Below are 19,908 nucleotides of genomic sequence, written 5' to 3' on the forward strand. Positions count from 1 at the left end.
GTTTTAGTAGAAGACATAATATGTGCCACGATTGGCCAATTTTACATCCCCAGAAAAGCCCTGGCATTTGGTTAGTATGGACGAGAATTGCTGATTGCTGAGGATTTTACGTTTGATGTACATGTCCTCAAGCTGTTTGCCTCCTCACTCACCTGCTCTCTAGATGCCAACAGTTTTTTAGTTTCATCCAGCTCGCTCTCCAGCCTGTTGTTTGTGTTTTGCAGCTGTTTCTTGTAGCGTGAGAGCGTGTCCATCTCTCTCTCTGCTTCCTGGTACCAACAATGAATTCAGAAAAACAAGAACAAAAAATATGCACAAGCAAATAGAAGGTGACAGAAATGCGCCATAAAAACTAACCACCTGATCTCAAGCGAGACATGTTACATCACAAGACTAGGCCGTCCTTTCTTCCCAAAAGGGACTAAGACATGTAGAGTTTTATGACTTGAGTCAAAACTGTGCTTAAATGACGAAATGCTCCAAGAACAAGATGACGAAGAACAGAACAAACGATAATCAGTTGATTTTTTCCCATGAAAAAAAGGGAAGAACTTGATAAACTAATCCATTTCTATCTCGCCATCCGTAGTCGTATCCGTATTTTTAGTTACAGCAAACTAGTTAGTAACACTTTAAATAGGTGACACAACTCCTGCAAGAGTGGTAACTATTGCATACACGGGAGAAATGATCTACAGGTTTTTCACCTGCAGTTTCTCTTCCTGAGCTTTTCTGTTTATTGCGTCCTTTTCGAGCTTCTTTTGCGTCCTCTGAGCTTGAAACAATTGATCTTCAAGATCCTAAAAGGCGGAAGTAATTACCAGTTGACAACAACATAAGTTTGTGTTATTTCAAGAGCGGTGCATTGAAATGTAGTGTAAATTTTACTGGCTTTACGCGCGCAAATGATTAGAGTAAAAGACAATGCATAAGCGGCTTGCGCGAAGGTTAAAACTTGGACCGCGCTAAACTTTCTAGTTAGGCAAGCCGTCCACAAGTCTTTTCTAATCCGGCACTTTTAGAGTATAAATCTGCTAGCGTTCTATCACGAATGCTGTTCTCTTATTGGCTACGCTTCTCACTATCTATTCTGTTGTAGATAGTGAGTAGAGTGAGTAGCCTAACTAAACAGTGTGCGGTTGTCAACAAACTGGCAGCCGCCTTGTTGCGTTTTCGAAGTGTCTTTGAAGAGGATTTGTTGTTAAGTTTTGAACGACTAGTAGAGTTATACTAAAACAATTAGATTATTAGCTCTCGATTTCTATGCGTGATAGTTGATTTGGGCTTCACCCTCACGCGATTGAAATTTCGAGCTCATAATTTAATTGTTAATTATGTGCGCGATAAACTACCAAGAAATTAGACTGGCCTTAGCAGCGCAGGGGCGTCTATAAAATCGGGAAAATTGACGCATTTTACAGATAAGCTTACCATGATTCTACTCTGCAGTTTCCTGGCTTCCGTCGATTTTTCTCTGTAACGCTCGCGAAGACTGTTATCTTCTTCGTGTGCCTGCTTGCACGACTAAGAGAAGACAGTAACGAAGAAAAAGTTCATATCTCTGTAAACCAAGCGGCTGCATACTTGATTATCACGTACTAGATTTAATTAGCTAACAATCTAAATCTAAAAATTTAAAAATCTAAAATATCTAGGAAATCTAATCATTCATGTATCAATACATGTGTAATTACAAATCAAAATAAATTTGAATTTGAGAAAAAATTTAAATTTGAGAAAAAATACATTTGGAGTTGAGCTCTTCTTTTCTCTGAAAATGCGATAACAAACCCAAATCTTAATGAACACAATTTACGAGAAAGCTAATGATATCTATAAAGATTAAACAGAGAATTAACTGAATTAACTTTGTCTATTACCACCAAGTTATTTTTAATAGAGACCTCCTAAACAGTACTTTTGCATGTTTTATTTGCTAATCTTACTATCAGTAGTCACTATACAGGGTCGGCCAGGGTTTTTGGGTATACGGTATCCAGGGGCTTTTTTAATCGGGTATACAGTATATTGCAGCTTAAAAACGGGTATTCGGTATATCACTTCCTTTGAATTTCAGGTATAAAGTATACCCTCGATTAAGTCTGGGTATATTTGGATGAATTTTGGTTATTTTGGGGTATTTTGGCGAATTTTTTTCGGGTATACTGGTATATCACTACCCACCTGGCCGACCCTGACTATACCAAGTATCGAGAGTCTATTGCTCATCTAACTGACTCACATCTGCTCTGGGCTACTTGCTAACTCGCTACATAACAACTAATTAGTGCTGTAGAGCGGTTTTCATTTGAATGTCGAAAAACCAAAACCAAAGTAATTGCTCTGACCAATCGCCACAGATTAAACAGTGCAACGAACCAATCAGAACTCAAAGCAATAAATGTAACCGGCGCCACGCGTGCGAGCAAGGCACGATTGGTTTTGGTTTGGCTCAAGGCTTTTCATTGGTTGAGAAAATGGCGCGAGTTTTGCGAATCACGGAACGTCGTAACAGCAAAACCAAAGCAAGCGTTAAATTACTTTTACCACTCAATTGAAATCCGCTCTAAAGTACTAATACCTTATTTTAATTACCATTATCCGACTAAATAACTCTTGAGCTATCTCTTCCTTGTTCCTAAGTCCTATCACTATACTGTCTGATCTTCTTGTGGGCGTAAATGGCTGAGGGCGAACAAAATAAACAAGAATACTCCAGCACTACTGCGATATGTTAGCACCATTTCAGTTGCTGAAAACATGAGAAACTATGAGACGAAGTATTTCTCCATTTCCACCCGGTAGTTGACAAACTTGTTACCATTCACCTCACATTTTTCTGGATTCGAGTTATCAGTGTTCCAGATAAGGGAGGGGTCTCAGGTCAAAAACCCGAGAAGCCTAGCTTCCTGACCCGACAAAATGAATGGCAAACTTAAGGAAATTTAGAGAGAACCAGAGCTATCGACCCCTCAAAATTCTTCATTGACTCTCTGATTTTGAAAGTTATTTGGAACTCTGAGTTATGACATTCGTATTAGTGACGGACACAAAAAATTCTGCAAAAGAAACTAAGGTCAAACAAAGCTTACCTTTTCACCTCCTTCAGTCACTCCTCCTAGTTTAACCGACTTCTACAAAGACAAATGGAATTCTCAGTCAGTGCTAATACACATTCTCTCAAAATGTTCAAAATCCCCGCGATCGCATGAACACAGAAAACAGTAATGCATTCTCATCTACTAAACCTGTAGCTTTTCCAGTTGTGTCTGTAGTTCTTCTTTGTTCTTCCGCACATTTTCCAACAACTCTGTTGCCTCTTGGTTCGACTGTAACGACTGTTGAACAACAAACAATATATGCACCATAAATTCAGTACAACCAGACAATGTTTTTCCTTACAGACGATTTCACTGTGATGCCAAGAACAGGATTTTTTAAACATGATTCGCCCGCCGGCTGCGATTTCACTTACATATGGCCGTGATTTGATAGGGTTAGTAGTACACAGTAGCGGCAATTCAAGTTTCACGTATTTTACCGTTAAAATTCTTGAAGTTGCTGACGAATTTGTTGAAAGATGAGGTGACCATATTGATTGCACCATTTATTTTATTATCTCTTTCGTTAAATTTTGTTATATTTTTCCTTCTTTTTCACAAACATAGGCTTCATGGACGCCTGTGATTTGTTTGGTTAGTATATAACGCTTATCTATGAAACCGAAACATGACAATTTAACCCCCCTCCCCTCCCCCCAGCTAGCCTCAGGTTAGTGTTATTATATTCATTATTTTTCCGGAAAAGTTTCTTTGTTGTTGCTGTTGTTAAATTTTTCTCGCAGTGTGCCCATGAACCCCTTGCTTTCTCCAATGGAAACTCGTTTCCTTTATAACTCGAACCTCCACTTTTTCGAGCGATTTTCTGCTTTGTTTGAGTGTCCGAGACAACTGGGCCCTAAGTTGAAGATAAAGAGCTTCGGACTATTATAATCCATAAACCATGATATGCGGTATTTTACATGGCTTACTTTAGCCAGCTTGTGTTGCAGTTCCGATATGCTTTCTTCACTGTCCTTGGTGACTTTGTCCAGTTTATCTTGCCATTCAATCATGCTTCTTTTCGCTTCTTCGTTCATCTAGCAACAAGGAAACAAATAGGAAGAATTTAAACGTCATCCTTACATTAAATTAAGGACAACTTTATGACATATTACGTAGAATTACGTTTACGCAAACGGCAGAAAAAGCCACGTGACCATGTTTAACCCACATTTGCCGCTCGCTTTTTTCAGTTCCTCAGTAAAATAGCTCTAGTAGTTTTGCGTTAGCATCAAAGGTCAGAATTATTTTGCACTATTCTCGTCTGTGTATTTTGTTTTCAAGAAAACATAGACGTAAATCTCACGTTTGCCGCTTGCCGTAAACGCGATTCTAAAGCTCTCTGTTATCACATGTAGATTAATTTACCTTTGTCATTCTGGCTTGATGGTCATTTATGCGATTCTTGCTGACTTCAAGAAGCTGAAAGACAAACCAGTGTTATAATAAATGTGTATCAATAAGCGATTGAACAGTACGGCAGGTTTCACGCTGATTTCGCAATTCAAGCTTGCATCTATCGCGTGAATTCTCGTTTTCCCCGCCGCGGATAATACCTTTTCAAAACAACAACGTCGCGCCTACGGTCACGCAAAGAGGCGGCTGAAAACGTCTGATCAATTTTCAAACAATTTATCATGCTTTTCTTTTTTTGCGTAACGAATAATGTTTGATGGTTAAACCGGTTTCACGATCTTGAAAAAAAAAATGATTGAATTATATTTACTAAAAATGATTAAGTTATATTTACTAAATTACAGAGAAGTTAGAAGAGGAAAGTGTGAGGAAGCCTTTTTCAGTGTCCTTATAAAACTAACTGGTACAATAGGAAAGGATCGTTATCAGTGGGTTTTTCATTCTTGGTTGTTATGAAAGAATGTTTTCAGTTTATTTGCCTACCTTTTCCTGTGACTTCAGCTCCTCTTCCAGTCTCTGCGCCCTCCTGCTGGCGATAAACCGGTCATTTTCCAGCTGAGCCACAATCTGTTGTAAATCCTCAAGATTTTCTCTGTGTAGAAAAAGTTAAAAAGAAAGTCTGGCCATCCATTACAAAATAGAATAGAATAGAAAAATAGTTCTCTATTTAAACACGGTAAAATCCATCAGGATCTCTCTTTAATAATTATAAGCTTTCATCGCTAGTACCCTTGGCAATTAAAGGAAGCTAATAAGTAACGTCTTGCAAATTCAACATAATTCGCCACTCAACAGAAAAAGCCTCTCTTTGGTTTGGTAGAGGACAAATTTTGTTTTTTCTTATGCCCATAATGGATCGAATGCTTTTCCGTGGCGGAATCCTACATACACATCAGAGATATGATGTACACTGATTCACATAGTTAGTGAAACCACATCCGAACGCTAGGATAAAATAAAGTTAGTATGAGATTCGATGAGAGTTGAAGAAAATTCGAATTATCGCTTCTGATCAAGACCAAGAGCTCCCACACATTTCATTTCTCGTCTCTGGATAAGCTAACCTGCTTTCCTGGTCTCTCAGTTCATTAGCCTTCTGGCTATCTTCTCTTAGTTCGGACAGCAGCTTAAGCGTGGCAGAGTCGGTCTTGTTTCTCTCCGCTCGTTCGAGGTCCAGCCTTCTCTGTAAATCCTGTAAGCGTAAAGAGATTGGCTTGTGGCAAATGCGATTCATTCATAAGAAACAAGAATTCGCGAAACGTGGCATGGAATCAAATAATGCGCCGAATGTAAGACGCCGAGATTTAAATGATCATCATCTTCAAGTGCTAATTTTAGTAACCACGTAACTGTGACAGAACACGTGTGAATGTTTTGAAATTTAGGTCGCTTTCCATTTGTGAGAACTAGACTAGACCGGCCAGTTCAGTTCGTAAACGGAATGTACCAATTTGAAGGATAAGTTTTATCCTAGTCCTTCAAATGTCTACAAAATAGCTCGTACCAAATTCGGAGTGATTATTTTTCAAGATTTTGCAGCATCATCCCTTCAAAATGACTGACTCGATTCACAGACTGGCCTGCCAGGCCGGATAATTCTGGCAAATGGAAAACACACTTAGGCAACCGACGATTCCCGTCACACTTCCAACGTAACAATAAAAAGGCGCTGGTTTCACGTTGTGTCCTTAGACAACTCCTACACAAGATGACTGCAAAACAATACCTCTCTACAGCAAGAAAAGTCTATTTTCACTGACCGTGGCAACTCTGATTTTAATACAAAAACAAGCGATATAAACAAACGTTTCGACATCTTCGGGATGTCATTGTTAAGTTCAAAACTATCAAGGTCAATTCGTGTTGAGCTTCATTTAATAAATGCAACACGACCTGACCTTAAAGGGGCAGTATCATGGGAGAACAATTGGAGATATCATGATTTTTGGCCAAAATTCCCTAAATTTAAACTTTGAACACTGTGTTAATTAATTTCTCAGTCACTTGTTAAAAGAAATATTAATAGTGATTCTAAGACGAAAGGTTGAACCAAAATATAGTACAACCGGCGATTTTTAGTGCGTTACAACAGCGAAATTTGAAAACGTCCGCCACACGTTTTCAAATTTGAACCCCTCTCTATCTTGGTCATCTGCCGGCGAAAATATCATTGGATAGTTTCTTTGCATTCTGATAGTCTTTAAATGGAATTTTGTCATTATATCTTGGCTGCTATCAACTGAATAGCGTCTTTACGATTTTCGATGTGTTACTAAAAATAGCGTGATATTGTCCCTTTAACACTTGACGCTCTAAAGATTGTTTACATCGCTTACTTTATAAGTATTAATAAGAAAATATACGTTATAAGATTTAAACTAAACCGAAAAATGCTTGTTAAACCAAATATTTAAATTATAAGGATGTAAAATATTAGATTTAAGATGCATTTTTCTGTTTAGTATTCGACCTATTTTTTCTCAAGCTTTCAGCTGGAAAGGTTTTCAGTTTAAGTATTTATAATCAAGTAACTGTAACTTCTCACGAGTGCTTCAAAGTTCCTACCTTCACTTGAGTGTCATAAAGGACTTTCTCCTTTTCCAACAAGTCCCTTTCATACTCAGCATTCCGCAAAGACTTCTCTTTTTCTTCCAAAGCTGTTTGCAATTCGTTTAAGCTCTTTTTCATGTTGGCGCTTTCATCTTTAAGCGTGTGACAAGATTGCAAAGCATCCTTAAGCTCTTTTGATTTGATGGTTAGCTTTCTCTCAAGACGGCTTGGCGGACAACCTGCTGGTGAGTTTGGGAGACTTCCGGCTCTGATAGACAAATCAGACTTTAGTAATCCGAAGTTATGCGGCATCAAATTTTGTACATTTATTTTACCCATTTCAGTTATTTCAAACGCCTTAAAATTCCCCGATGAATAAGTAAACATTTGCTAAAACGAACGACTGGATAAACTAACAATGCTCGTCAACCACAGAATAAACTTGTTATAGTCTTATAAACATGTCGTCAGCGCAAAAAATAACGTAAAACAAGGAACGCTGTGACAACTAGTCAATGCATGAATGGAATGTTCATGACATCATTACTCGGATGTTATCCCACCAAAAATAGACTTCAGAACCTAATGAGAGGCCTAGATAAAAAAGAAGGCGAGCAGACAAAGCTTCGAGCGCCAAGCTTGGTTGTTGTCAGCTCGCGTGATCAGCTGACAAGAAAGGAAATGGTAGCAGTCTAACAAACCTTGTGTTGGGTTTTATCAACAGAGTTTCAAGCGTTAACCCTTCGTCAAGGCGAATCAATGTCACGAAGGGCTAACGCTTGAAATATCGATCACTCACTCGATAAAGCGAATCTTCTTTAAGTTTTTACTGTGACTATATTTTGCGTCGGTCATTTTTATGTTTACAAGTTGATTAACCAATAACCAATCAGAACCAATGCTGAATGTCCACAGCGCGGGAAAAAGTTAAAGGCCGTCGTATCTCCATAACTCGAACCCCTTGACCCTCGCTTAGGCCTGTTCCAAACGTCGTGCTACTCAGTGCCGTGCCGAACTTAAATCAATTTGACCCGGCAGTGGTTTCAAACGTTGAATTTAATTCAGTCGCGCCTAATTCTAAAATATAGAAATGCGTAGAACGAGCAAATTAACCCAAAATACATTAAAATAATTTATGAATTTAGCTCGGCACGGCAATAGCATGCCGTTTGAAACCAAGTCGCACTACTGCCGTGCTAAACAGTCATGCTGAACTTAATTCAGCCTGCCGAACTAAATGGTTTCAAACGTCGTGTTACTGCCGTGTTTAAGTCGAATTAAATTCTTGAATTTAGTTCGGCACGGCAGTAGCGCGACGTTTGGAGCAGGCCTCACTCGAACTTTTGCAAGACCAATTTTATTTAATGAGGTACTTTTGAGGCCTTATCAACAACTTACTTTCTAGGCGAGAAAGGAAGATTATTGGCGAGATTCCGGGAGAATGTGAATCCCACAAAAGGCAGGTCCTTGCCGGTGAATCCCTTTCCCTCGTATGCTGAGCTATACTTTTCCAAGTGACTGACTAGATCAGGGCTCTCGGGTTCAAACTCGTCAAAATGAGATGTGTCCGCTGCGCCATCTAAGCTTGGCACATATGGAGGTACGGCTGAAACAGGGGCACAGAAAACATGCTTGACATTTTTGAGGCACAAAATTCAGCGTTTCTCTGATCCGGTATCAAAGAATTTTAGTTAAAAAATTTATTTATGAACGCTACCTCCCCCCCCCCCCCCCGCTCCCCCCCCTTCCCCAGCTGAATTTCGTCATAAATCATCGTGGGCGCATTTCTTAGCTATACTGCATGTAGGTATCATCGAAGTTTTCATAACGAACGCTCACGGCCGGTAATCTCAGCTGCCCAGGGTTGTCAACTATCGGGATAACAAAAATGCTGATCTTTTCTCGTTATTGATTCGCAATTTTCAATGATCATGATTATATGATACGTCCCTCACACTGTAAAACCACAAAGTCAACTGACTCATGGACAATTAAAATTACTCCACATTGCCAACAAGAAAAAACTTCATTATTCCGTGTACAGCTTTCACTAACTTTGAGGTAGGATCTAAACTTTACATGTACTTTCAAAACTTAATGCAAAATGCCCTGATTGCATGAAAAAAAATGCTTTTCCGTGGCCGTGGCAACCCTCTGGCGTATATCTGGGGTAAATTAGACCAACTTTCGTCCGCTTACTCCTTTCTTTGTCAAATAGACCCTTCTCCAAAATGGCAATAACAGATTTGAATGAGTTAAAATTGAACTGAATGAAAAACTGATACCAGCATTGGAAAGAGCACCTTTCCTTTAGTAACCTTGCAAAGTTTCAGCATATTAAGTGTTATATCAGCTTAGGAAATATAAGATGAAATTTGACAAATTTACAGACGTTTGTATGACTGGGGGTATACGTCATACTCATACCCCAGTCATACAAACGTCTGTAAATTTTCATTTTTCAACTTACATTTTCTCAGCTGATATTATATCTGATGTGCTGAAACTTTGCAGGGTTACTAAAGTAAAAGTGCTCTTTCTAGCGCTCGTATACGTTTTCAATTTTAGCTTATTTGAATTTTCGGCCGCCATTTTGGAGAAGGGTCTATTGGGCCAGTTGAATGGCACATGTAAATAAGCCTTTTGTGGAGGTGTTCACAGCTTTCTTCATGTCTTGTTTCACTTACTATCTTGTAAGTTGTTCCAGTCAGTACCAGTGAAGAACCGGTGACACGTGAGCCCTTCATAACCAATCCTTGTTTGGCTGTCAGTACACAGACTCAGGATCAGATCCTTTGTACTCTTGCTGACCTGGGCATCTTTGGAAAACTGCAGGGAGCTCTGTAGTAACATTAAACCGTCGAGAAAGGTGACTTTAATTAGGGAAGTGGTTATGACAAGTGTGTTCGAAGAGGACTCACCTTGTCTGGGGTAGGGAGGTTATCGAGAAAGCACCTTTTGAACATTATGAACAAACTCTTATTGGCTTTAAAATTTGAGTCGACACAGACATTTTCAGCTAGCAAGAGTCAGCATTGCTAGATAAACAAGAAAAGTGAGGTTTGAATCTTTTTGTTACTTTATAAGCATTGCTAGATGGAGGGGTATTTATGTAATGTTTAAAACACAAGCAGCAGTGTTTTATCGGGATTTAAAGTGCTACTGTGATCCAATTTTTACCTCTTGAATTGTAAGGTTTATCACATACAATTATAGGAAAGATTAAAAACGCCGTTTACCGTTTCTAAATATCTGCATTGGTTCCGGAGAAAAATGAGAGGACTGATGACGTCATACTATCAACTCAATATAACATCAAGTATATGAATAGAGCTATCTCAGTCTATTTACAGCAGAGACCATTGAAACGTGGTAGGCTAATAGTTCTAAAGGCAATACACCTACAGCTATAAAAAATTCGGTTCCCATGGCAACTCACTCTTTTCCAGTCCCCTCCAACCTGATTTCAATATTTTAGTGATTTTCAGCTTGAAAAAAAAAAAAAAAGGCCACAAACTCGACCTAACATATTTATACGCTTGCTGGATCATGCAGATGAGGCACCATTGGCAAATATCAAAACAGAACGCCAATGGTGGCCAGCAAAGCCTTAAGTATCAGGGAGGACTGGAACCCAGTATGTTGCCATGGTAACAAAACTGATAAGCTCATATTGTGGAGCACACCTAGAACAATGTCACTGCAAAGAATCAAGCATTTCTGATACAAATTGGCTGAGATATCTTTTTTCATAATATTTGATTAAAATTCGGTTGATATTATGACGTCATCACTTGGCTAATTTGCATATTTTAAAAACTCGAATATGTCTGGAACAAAAAGATATATTTGAAAATAGTAAACAGCATTCTTCTTCTCGTAGAGACTACTTGTTAATGTTTTAAAATGGCTTAGATTTGAAAGACGCGAATTTCGTCATAGGCGCACTTTAAAGGGACAGTATCACGCTATTTTTAGTAACACATTGAAAATCGGAAAGAGGCTATTTGGTTGATAGCAGCCAAGATATAATGACAAAATTCCATTAAAAGACTATCAGAATGCAAAGAAACTATCCAAAGTTATTTTCGCCGGCAGATGACCAAGATAGAGAGGGGTTCAAATTTGAAAACGTCTGGCGGACGTTTTCAAATTTCGCTGTTGTAACGCGCTAAAAATCGCCGGTTGTACTATATTTTGGTTCAACCTTTCGTCTTAGAATCACTATTAATATTTCTTTAAATTAACGATTGAGAAATTAATTAACGCAGTGTTCAAAGTTTAAATTTAGTGAATTTTGGCCAAAAATCCTGATATCTCCCATCAATCTCCCATGATACTGCCCCTTTAAAAACCACGAGGCGCAGCCGAGTGGTTTAAGACCCGATAAAACATGTGCTGCAAGTTTTTTGAACGGCTTCAAAAACATTCATGGAAAAGAGTGTGTCAAGAGAGTTCATAAGTTTAATGATGCTTTTGTGAACGTTGGAAATTAGCATACGAGAAAAACGTTACACACCGCATACTAATAAGGAGGAGGTTTTATTGGATAAAAAAAAAACACTGCACGTGATGTTTTATCAACCATTTGATTGGTCAGTGGGCTTATGAATTATGAATGAGTTTTTGAAGCAACAAAGACAGTATCTTTTGAGGTTGAGGAAGGGGGGTGATGCAGAGATTACCATCCATTTTGTGGTTTGATGGGTCCTGCTTGAGTATAGTAGTTTTGACCACTTCCAGTCGATCCCTTATACATGTATGTATTCACATTGGTTGATGTCATCATTACTTTTTTTTCAGTGGATTACTCTCTTGGAATACACTGGTGGGCTGTAGCTAAAGTGGGAAGACACTTACTCAGATCTTTTGTATGGTATTGCCTCTCTCCTCCGCAGAGCCTCTTTCATGCTCGAGCGGAGGCAAATAAGGAGAGCAAAATAATGAGGAGGGTGGGGGTTGAGCAGAGACAAATAAGGGACTGGAGAGAGTGAAATAATGATGAGCACAGGGGTACACCGTCCCCCGCACCACTTCCTCTTATTTCCATTATCTTCCTATTTCCAACTTTTCACTCCTTTTTTTTATGAATGAGCCTCCGCAGAGGAGAGAGATGGTATTCCCACAAGGCACGGGGTGCAGTAGCCTGCGAATGCAGACATATTTCCAGCTGTCGCTTCTCTTCCCCGAGAGGGAAGCAACAGCCGGAAATACATCTGCATTCACAGGCTAGGGGTGCAGGGACTGGGAGATGGAGGGGGCCTTATGGGCCTTAAATACCATTAATTCAGAGGTTCCCATAATTTTTTCTTGAGCTGTTCTGTCCTGTTTGCCTTAGGATCTAATTCCTTGTATCACCTGCTTCAAACTTACATGTATGTATAGGTGGATAGCAAGAAAATTTTTCTTAAAAAGGAAAAAAGATTGGAAGAAAGGTTACGGACAAAATAATAGTATTGTTTTTGCCAATATGAACCAGAACTCTTGAATCTTTCACTTGCTACTCCCAATTGTTTTTTTTTTTTTTTGTCTTTTTTTATCGCTAAGGACGTAGGTTAATGTATGTCTGTTGGGCAAATTGTTGGCTTTCAAACAGCAACATCAACGTCCAGCTGTCAATATCATTTTCTTAGCTGTCTTGACATTTTCAAACAAAGTTTTATGCTTATCATTAAACTAAATCCACAACCTTTAAACTTGAAACATGAAACCCCTGTTGACAATCTCATGCTATTTTTTTACCTTGTAGTTCATTATCTTGCTGTAGGTTATCACAACAGAATCAGCTTCAAAAGGAGTCTGTCCAAACAGCATCTCATAAGCGACAACACCCAGAGACCACCAGTCACACTCCACTCCATAAGGTCCCCCTGACCCATCCATACTCGTCAGGACTTCAGGCGCAATGTACTCTGGGGTTCCTACTGGCATCTTACTGTGCACCTAAAACACAGGATATGCATATGTTGTGGTTCAATTTTTTTTGGTTTAAAAATTTTCAAACCAGTTTCATGATTTTTATTACCCTTTGTCTCAGATTATGGTAATGAATGCTCAACACTCATGTACAAAGGGAAATAAAAACTAAATTTAACTGGTTTGAAACATTTTAAACCAAAAATAATAATAATAATAATAATAATAATAATAATAATAATAATAATAATAATAATAACAATAATAATAATAAATCACAACTGATACATCAAGTTTACTGAGTAGTCCCACCTCTAGGCATATCAACACCATTGATATTATGGAAAGTCCTTTAATGAAAGACCAAACTTCATATAAAAACTATAAAACTCTACCTCTAAAGTGGACATGCTCCTGAGACTGCTGCATTCTTAAGTTGCGCATAATTTTGTGCATCATTAGCAAGTGCACAGCTCTCCTTGATGCTATTAGCCCAGCCAATCTACTAAATGGTTATTTTCTCCTAGAAAAGCACCAGGGGTGCACAATCTGCGAGCCAGCGAGGCACTCAGGTTAGCCTAAAAAACACTTCGGTTAGCCTAAAAAGCACTCAGGTTAGCTTAAATAGCTCTCCGGTTAGCTTAACGGTTAGCATTTATGTTGGGGGTTGTTTATGCCTCGCATGTTTTGTTCATGGCTCGGACGTCTGCCTCGCATGCCTCGCATATTGTATACACTCAAAAGCACCATGACCTATAATTTTTATCTTGTTATTTTATCTCAGCTATCATCCTCTTGATGTGAAAAATGTTCAGCAAAAATTGACAACAGAAAAATGAAGTCGTCGCCAGATGCGGTGACCAGCCTACTTATTACTTGAAGGCATAAAATAGTGATTCTGAGAACATGCATGCAAGTAACAGTTTGGGTCAATACTCCGCTACACATTTTATTACTCCTTGCCACAAAAATTATCTTTAATAATTGTTCCTTATACTTCATACAAATCGATGTATGATGTTTTTGGAAGTTCTGCCTTACCTAGGACCGTATTAATCTGATTAACCACCCTGGGCACTTATTTCATTTTGGACCCATCAAGGTGCGGGTGGGCAGTCTTTAATTATTTTCCCAACATTTTCAGCAAGCAAGGACATTTTTAGAGAATTATGAAACAAAGGATAACAAGTTTATTTCACTTCAACAAGACAAAAAAGGGCAAAAGCTAACATGAACAAGCCAAAAAACAATAAATTAAAAAAGTTCATTGACTACCATATCTAAAATTGTGATTGCTTTTAATTAAGGTCACAGTGTCTACTTAAATACAGAGGTATTTTTGCACAGTTTATTACTGTGTGGCTATGTGGGAAACGCAGATCTTAACAAGGGCTATTGGCATCCAGAAAGAAAATCTGGGGTAACCACGCATATTTTAATCAGAGATAATTAAGAACCAATAATTCTAAAAAGTGCTAAAATACAAAGCAATGTATGGCATTTTTTTTTTATCAAATTGAAGCTTTATTATCTCTGACAAATGCATGGTTACCTCCAATTTTCTTTTTAAATACCAACTGAAGAGCACTTGCCAAGTTCTGCTTTTTCCGCATAGTTTTAAACCGCACAGAAATATCCCGGCCTGTATTTATTAAGTAGACACCACCCATAGGAAATACGATTATCTCGAGATGCGCAGAACGTATGCACAGTAACAAAAGTAGGCACAGTGTCCTTAAATTCACCAGATACAGCAAGACCAGATCAAAAAGATTCATATTTGAAAGTGAAAATTGAAAGTAATCATGGGGTAACTTGAATGAATCGAAGCTCTTTCACAAGTACGGTGAGCTAAATTGTATTCTTTTTGTTGCATTACTTGAAAAATGTTAATAATACATACCGGTAAACAATCACAGAAAGTTTGTGAAAATGTTGATGACAACTTTTATTTCAAGGAAATCACCTTAAAGAGTGTTGAATTTAATAATATTTAAAAACTAACAAGTGAAATTTGGCTAGGGTCAGGCAAGTCAATGGAGGCAGCTTGAATGTAAAGTGATGTCCACTTTGAGATGATCCACTGTGATACTGAGAATTTTTTACTGATCCACTGAGATAGTCATACTGATCCACTGTGATAATATACCCGATCAGTCTGCTAATAAAAGTAATAGACACTAAACTCCGGTTCCTTTGAAAATTGACTACATTTCAATTAACTGAGAGTATCTTGGAAGAATTGGACATTAGTTTAACTTTTAAATTATTAATAACTTTTTTGGTACAACTTGTTTTCAGCCATTAAAAAATTAATTAGTAGTCTCAAATCAAAAGTTATAAATTAATGAATCTTACATTAGACTCGTCAGCTGGAATTTTATGCCTCTTACCCCGGAGTAGTCAATCAATAAAAATTGGTATTGATCTGATCAAGCGATTTTTACTGATTGATAACATTAACAAAAATCAGTGAAAATTAATATTAAATTAATTTGGTGTGTCAAATCGATATACGATTTTTCATGATTTTATCGTTTTATAACGGAAGTCCGACAATGTTCTTATTTGGCATCAAAATTAAGGCTCAGGGACCCTTAACAATGAAGAAAAAGAAGTTTCGCGTTTGCTTTTTCAGTACCATAAACGTAATTAAATAGACTTTCCCTTTTTAATGAGAAGTAAACCCACACACTTGCGACGATTTTCCTGAATTTATCAATTAGCTGAAAAATGCGTGGAAGCAGTATCTCACCAAAGAGCAAGAAACTAATGCTTTGCTAAAAATCTTCCAATATAAATCGATGAAATTGGTAAAAATCAAGTGGGAATTAGGGTACAGTTACCTTCTTGTCAGCTGAAAGCCTGGCTGATGAGCCAAAATCAGCTAACTTTATGTGACCAGTCCGATCAACCAGAACATTGTCAGGCTTGATATCCCTTGAGAGAAATTGAACAGAGAAATATATTGAAACTAGTCATGTAACTTTCCAGAGAGGTACTTAATCTACAGTGTTTTCACATTGGCCATATTGGAGGAGCAAAACAATAGTAAAGAATGATTTTCATTTGGGAAATAAATTTTCAGTATTTTTATGCAAATATATTTTGTTGTGTTGAACCTCTATTACAATTGGCCTCCCTGAAAACACTCTATTAGTGTGATAAATCTAGGAGTGTTGAACCGATTGGGTGGCAGCGTTAAATGAAATCCACTTTCTGCTGCATGAAGCAACTCCTGTAAACAGTTTACGAATACTTCTTTATAAACCGGGTATCGGATCTATGGAGGCAGAGTTGTGGTCCCTGGTTTGTAGTATTATATGACCAGTAAGGTCAACTCTCAGTTGGACTTCAGTTTCAAGATCAGAGGATTAGTTGTTTGACACTACGTTGGTCTTTGCATTGTCATTGTTAATCCTTAGGCAAGAAACTCTTATACCCAGGTGTATATGGATGGTCCTGCAACGACCTAGCATCCAGGACCCAGTTGTTCAAAGCCCGATTAAGCTAATCCTGTATTAATGTGAACTTTGATCTGAGTTTTAAATTACTAATCAATAAAGATTCTTCCAAAATCTGATTTTTGTCCTTCAGTATTGACTTAAACTTTTCTTTACCTTTAGCTTGACATTAGCCTTTAAACCATTAATTTTTTAACGACCGAGATGAAAAACATTGATTAACTTTATTGTGGATTAGTACTATAATTGCATGGCTTTCAAACAACCGGGCACAGGGATGGAGTATTAATCTACAGTCAACCTACATCATGCATCACCAGTATTTTTTAAATTTGAACTGAGTTTTGAAATTCACCTGTGAGTGTAAGTTTTGAACATTGTTAGCAAAATTTCAGCGTTCCTGTAAAAATTTACCTTAAAGTTTATTGATGGTATAAACTGCTTAATGAATTATTCTTTACATTACAGCATTAAGTATTTCAAAAATAACAATAACAAATTAATTATTGTTATTTTTCAAATACTTACTGCTGTTAGTAATAATATTGTTTCCCAAGTACAGTGTATTTTGAATTTTTTTGTCAGTTTAAACGCGTCTTTTTTGGAAAGATTTCACAAGGAAATAATTAATGTTCAAATTTCCATTCAAAATTTTGCCAAACATTACAAAGAAGAATTTGAATGTTCATTTCATTCTTGGAAATGCTGGTCATGCGTGACGTGGGTTGACTGTAATGTACATGATTTCTGTCATGTTATGGTTCTAAATAGCTATGTTAAACCTTGGCAATGTGGGCCACCTTTTTTATTAATTTTAGGCCTGATCAGTGCAACTTTAACTACCTTACTGTAATGTAGGAAATTAATTATAATTATATCAAACATGATGAAGAGAATTTCATCTGGTTTCCAAACGCCTGAACTGGGCAGAAAAAGGCACAGACAAGTTTCTTTTAACCAACTTCAACTGATGTTTGGAGATTGACAGTTTCCTGTCTTTAGAAGGAATCAATTCAACATAGTGGAAAAAAAACAGTCTCAAACCAACAGGCATCAGGTCAAAAGCTTTATATACAATGAGTTATTACACTGACTGTATGTTGTACATACCACCAGACAATTCCTCAACACTAGATATGTAATTTTAAATGGGTGTTCAAGAGCTAATGCTCCTTACCTGTGTACATAACCTAAAACATGCAGACTGTGAATGGCCATAACCATTTCTGCGAGATAAAACCGTGCCACATCCTCCTCCAGAATATCATCGTATTTACTCAGCAGAGACAGCAAGTCACCACCAGGATGGTAGTCCATCACAAGGTACAAGTTCTGGGTGTCATGAAAGGCATACTGTAGTGATGTTATCCACGGGTTGTTACACAATGCCATGATTTCCCTTTCTTCGTCATAAAAGGCAACCTTTCAGTCATAGGAAAGAAAGCAACATAGATTAGTTCAACTATAGAATTTAACTATATCCAACACAGTAGCAGAGCTATCATTAAGGGCCCTAACCATTAACACCTGTTACAGCTGAATTGACCCCTGAAAGAACTTTGATGTTACAGTTGATCTTGATGGTAATGTAGGGTCATAATTTACTCAGAAATTAACAAAATTGTTATGAGTGAGAAACTTAATAACACTGCCCTGCAGAAGACTACTGTAATGTTGGAAAGGGCTGGCACAGCAGACAGTCTGTTGCATATTGAGAAACATTAGCCATGACTCTATCATAATAATTATTGTGAAGGTTCAGGCAAAAGACCTCAGACTCTCTCACTTGTTGCCTCAGAGTTATAAGGTGACACCAAAGTATAGTTTGTAGCTCATGTAGGTGAAAGCTAACACTTCTAAGACTAACTGAATTTGAACTGTCTATGAGTGCAATTCTTCAAAAAAATGAATTAACAGCCTTTGTTACATTACCATTATTTTGTTGAGAGAGGTTGCCACAATTCATGTCAAGGTTTGATTGCAGTCCTGGATTTATGTTTAAAGTACTGTAGCACCTGATTGCATGCATTTAAAGTTTTTAAGACCTGTTCAGGGATGTCACTAAGAGCCGTCAGTGCTGGCTAATTTCACCATCTGAAAGAGATCTTACCACCCTCTGAAATTTCAACAAAACATAAATACCGGTACTTGAGACTAATTTTTAAAGGTGCACAGTCCAAAGACCCGGCTGGGTTTGGTAATGAGCCCTTTGAGACTTAAATTCTTAGCTACATCCCTGCCTGTTGTTATAGAATTCTTAATAAAATATTAATGTATAATACTCACACTTTCTTGAGCCAAAGTTTGGGACTTTTTCAAGGTTTTCATAGCAAACACATCTCCACTCTGCTTTTCTTTCACCACTTGAACCTATTGAAGTAATTAAATGAATATATATCAGGGTTTGTTTGTTTGTTGTAATAATAAGTACAGTCAACTCCCAATAACTCAAACCCTCACTAACTCAAACCTTGTGCTAACTCGAACCAATTTTCCTTTCCCTTCATATCATTTTCTATATAATTTTACCCTTGATAACTTGAACTCCCGATAACCCGAACCTTTTTCAATTTCCCTTGAATTTTCAAGTTATCGGGAGTTGACTATATATGAATCTACCTTTATAGACAGGCCCACCTCAATAACAGACACATGCCTAATTATCACAGACAGTACCTTTAGTATATTTCACAGTTAAAAAATAGGTGCACAGTTTTTCATCAGGACTGGAAACATGAGTGCCTTATATGCTGACGAAATTAGCCACCTGTCACAGGAAAACTCTCTTTGTTTATATAAATTGCCTGAATGTTGGTTATATAATTAGATAGTGTACGCTGTTTACGAGTAGAATTTTTTCAAATCCAGAAGACAAGATGAATTAAGATACCAAAACTTAATTTCTACAACGAGTGGGTATCCTAGGTTCTTTCAGAAATAATAAATAAAGAATAAAACAATGCACTGTTTACTATTAAAATTGATACTGCACTGCTTAACAAGACAGTGCCTATAAATAGAAATTTCAAATGACCCAAAACATTTGTGGAATTCGATTCGGTTAGCTCCCTGAAGAATATTTTATAAGGCGTACAATGATTCTTCTGGCTCCTTAAAAAAAGTAGGCTTAAAAATAACAGAAACTTCGGGGTGAATTTGATTTAAGCACAAACACAAGCCAGCTAACCTGTCCAAAATGCCCCCGTCCAATGGTGTTGAGAACATTGAAATCCTCCTTGCTCAAACAAAGTTTGCGTAGATCATCGACCATTGGTTGGTCTATGGAATATAAAATACGTATGAAGAACTCAAAAATCGTATGATCATTATGCTCATTCCAGTGCAACAGCGCCTCAAAATAATCTAAGTATTTAGGATATCAAACAATTGCATTTTCATATACATAAGCTTAGTACATATGTAAGTACAGTTCAAAAAATTACGTGATCAACAATTCAAGT

The 19,908-nt window shown here is 37.5% G+C and overlaps 1 protein-coding gene across 2 annotated transcripts in view; it reads right to left on the reverse strand.

Moving 5' to 3' along the window:
- Positions 1 to 19,908, reverse strand: part of LOC146461441 (citron Rho-interacting kinase-like) — a 45,717-nt gene that overhangs the window by 15,861 nt on the left and 9,948 nt on the right. Inside the window, exons 2-19 of one of the 2 annotated variants that reach the window (XM_085086900.1) lie at positions 19,635 to 19,726; positions 18,734 to 18,817; positions 17,625 to 17,869; positions 15,830 to 15,923; positions 12,810 to 13,010; positions 9,755 to 9,908; positions 8,466 to 8,673; positions 7,083 to 7,335; positions 5,582 to 5,709; positions 5,001 to 5,109; positions 4,470 to 4,523; positions 4,031 to 4,138; positions 3,249 to 3,338; positions 3,093 to 3,134; positions 2,596 to 2,685; positions 1,432 to 1,524; positions 708 to 800; positions 153 to 269 (exon numbers count right to left, since the gene is read on the reverse strand). In XM_085086900.1, coding sequence (XP_084943026.1) covers positions 153 to 269; positions 708 to 800; positions 1,432 to 1,524; positions 2,596 to 2,685; positions 3,093 to 3,134; positions 3,249 to 3,338; positions 4,031 to 4,138; positions 4,470 to 4,523; positions 5,001 to 5,109; positions 5,582 to 5,709; positions 7,083 to 7,335; positions 8,466 to 8,673; positions 9,755 to 9,908; positions 12,810 to 13,010; positions 15,830 to 15,923; positions 17,625 to 17,869; positions 18,734 to 18,817; positions 19,635 to 19,726 — 2,255 coding nt within the window. The remainder of the gene's footprint in view (positions 1 to 152; positions 270 to 707; positions 801 to 1,431; positions 1,525 to 2,595; positions 2,686 to 3,092; positions 3,135 to 3,248; positions 3,339 to 4,030; positions 4,139 to 4,469; positions 4,524 to 5,000; positions 5,110 to 5,581; positions 5,710 to 7,082; positions 7,336 to 8,465; positions 8,674 to 9,754; positions 9,909 to 12,809; positions 13,011 to 15,829; positions 15,924 to 17,624; positions 17,870 to 18,733; positions 18,818 to 19,634; positions 19,727 to 19,908) is intronic. The other variant, XM_085086902.1, reaches the window with a different exon arrangement.

Source organism: Pavona decussata, unplaced genomic scaffold (assembly GCF_977016875.1).
Source record: "Pavona decussata unplaced genomic scaffold, jaPavDecu1.1 SCAFFOLD_198, whole genome shotgun sequence".
NCBI lineage: Eukaryota > Metazoa > Cnidaria > Anthozoa > Scleractinia > Agariciidae > Pavona > Pavona decussata.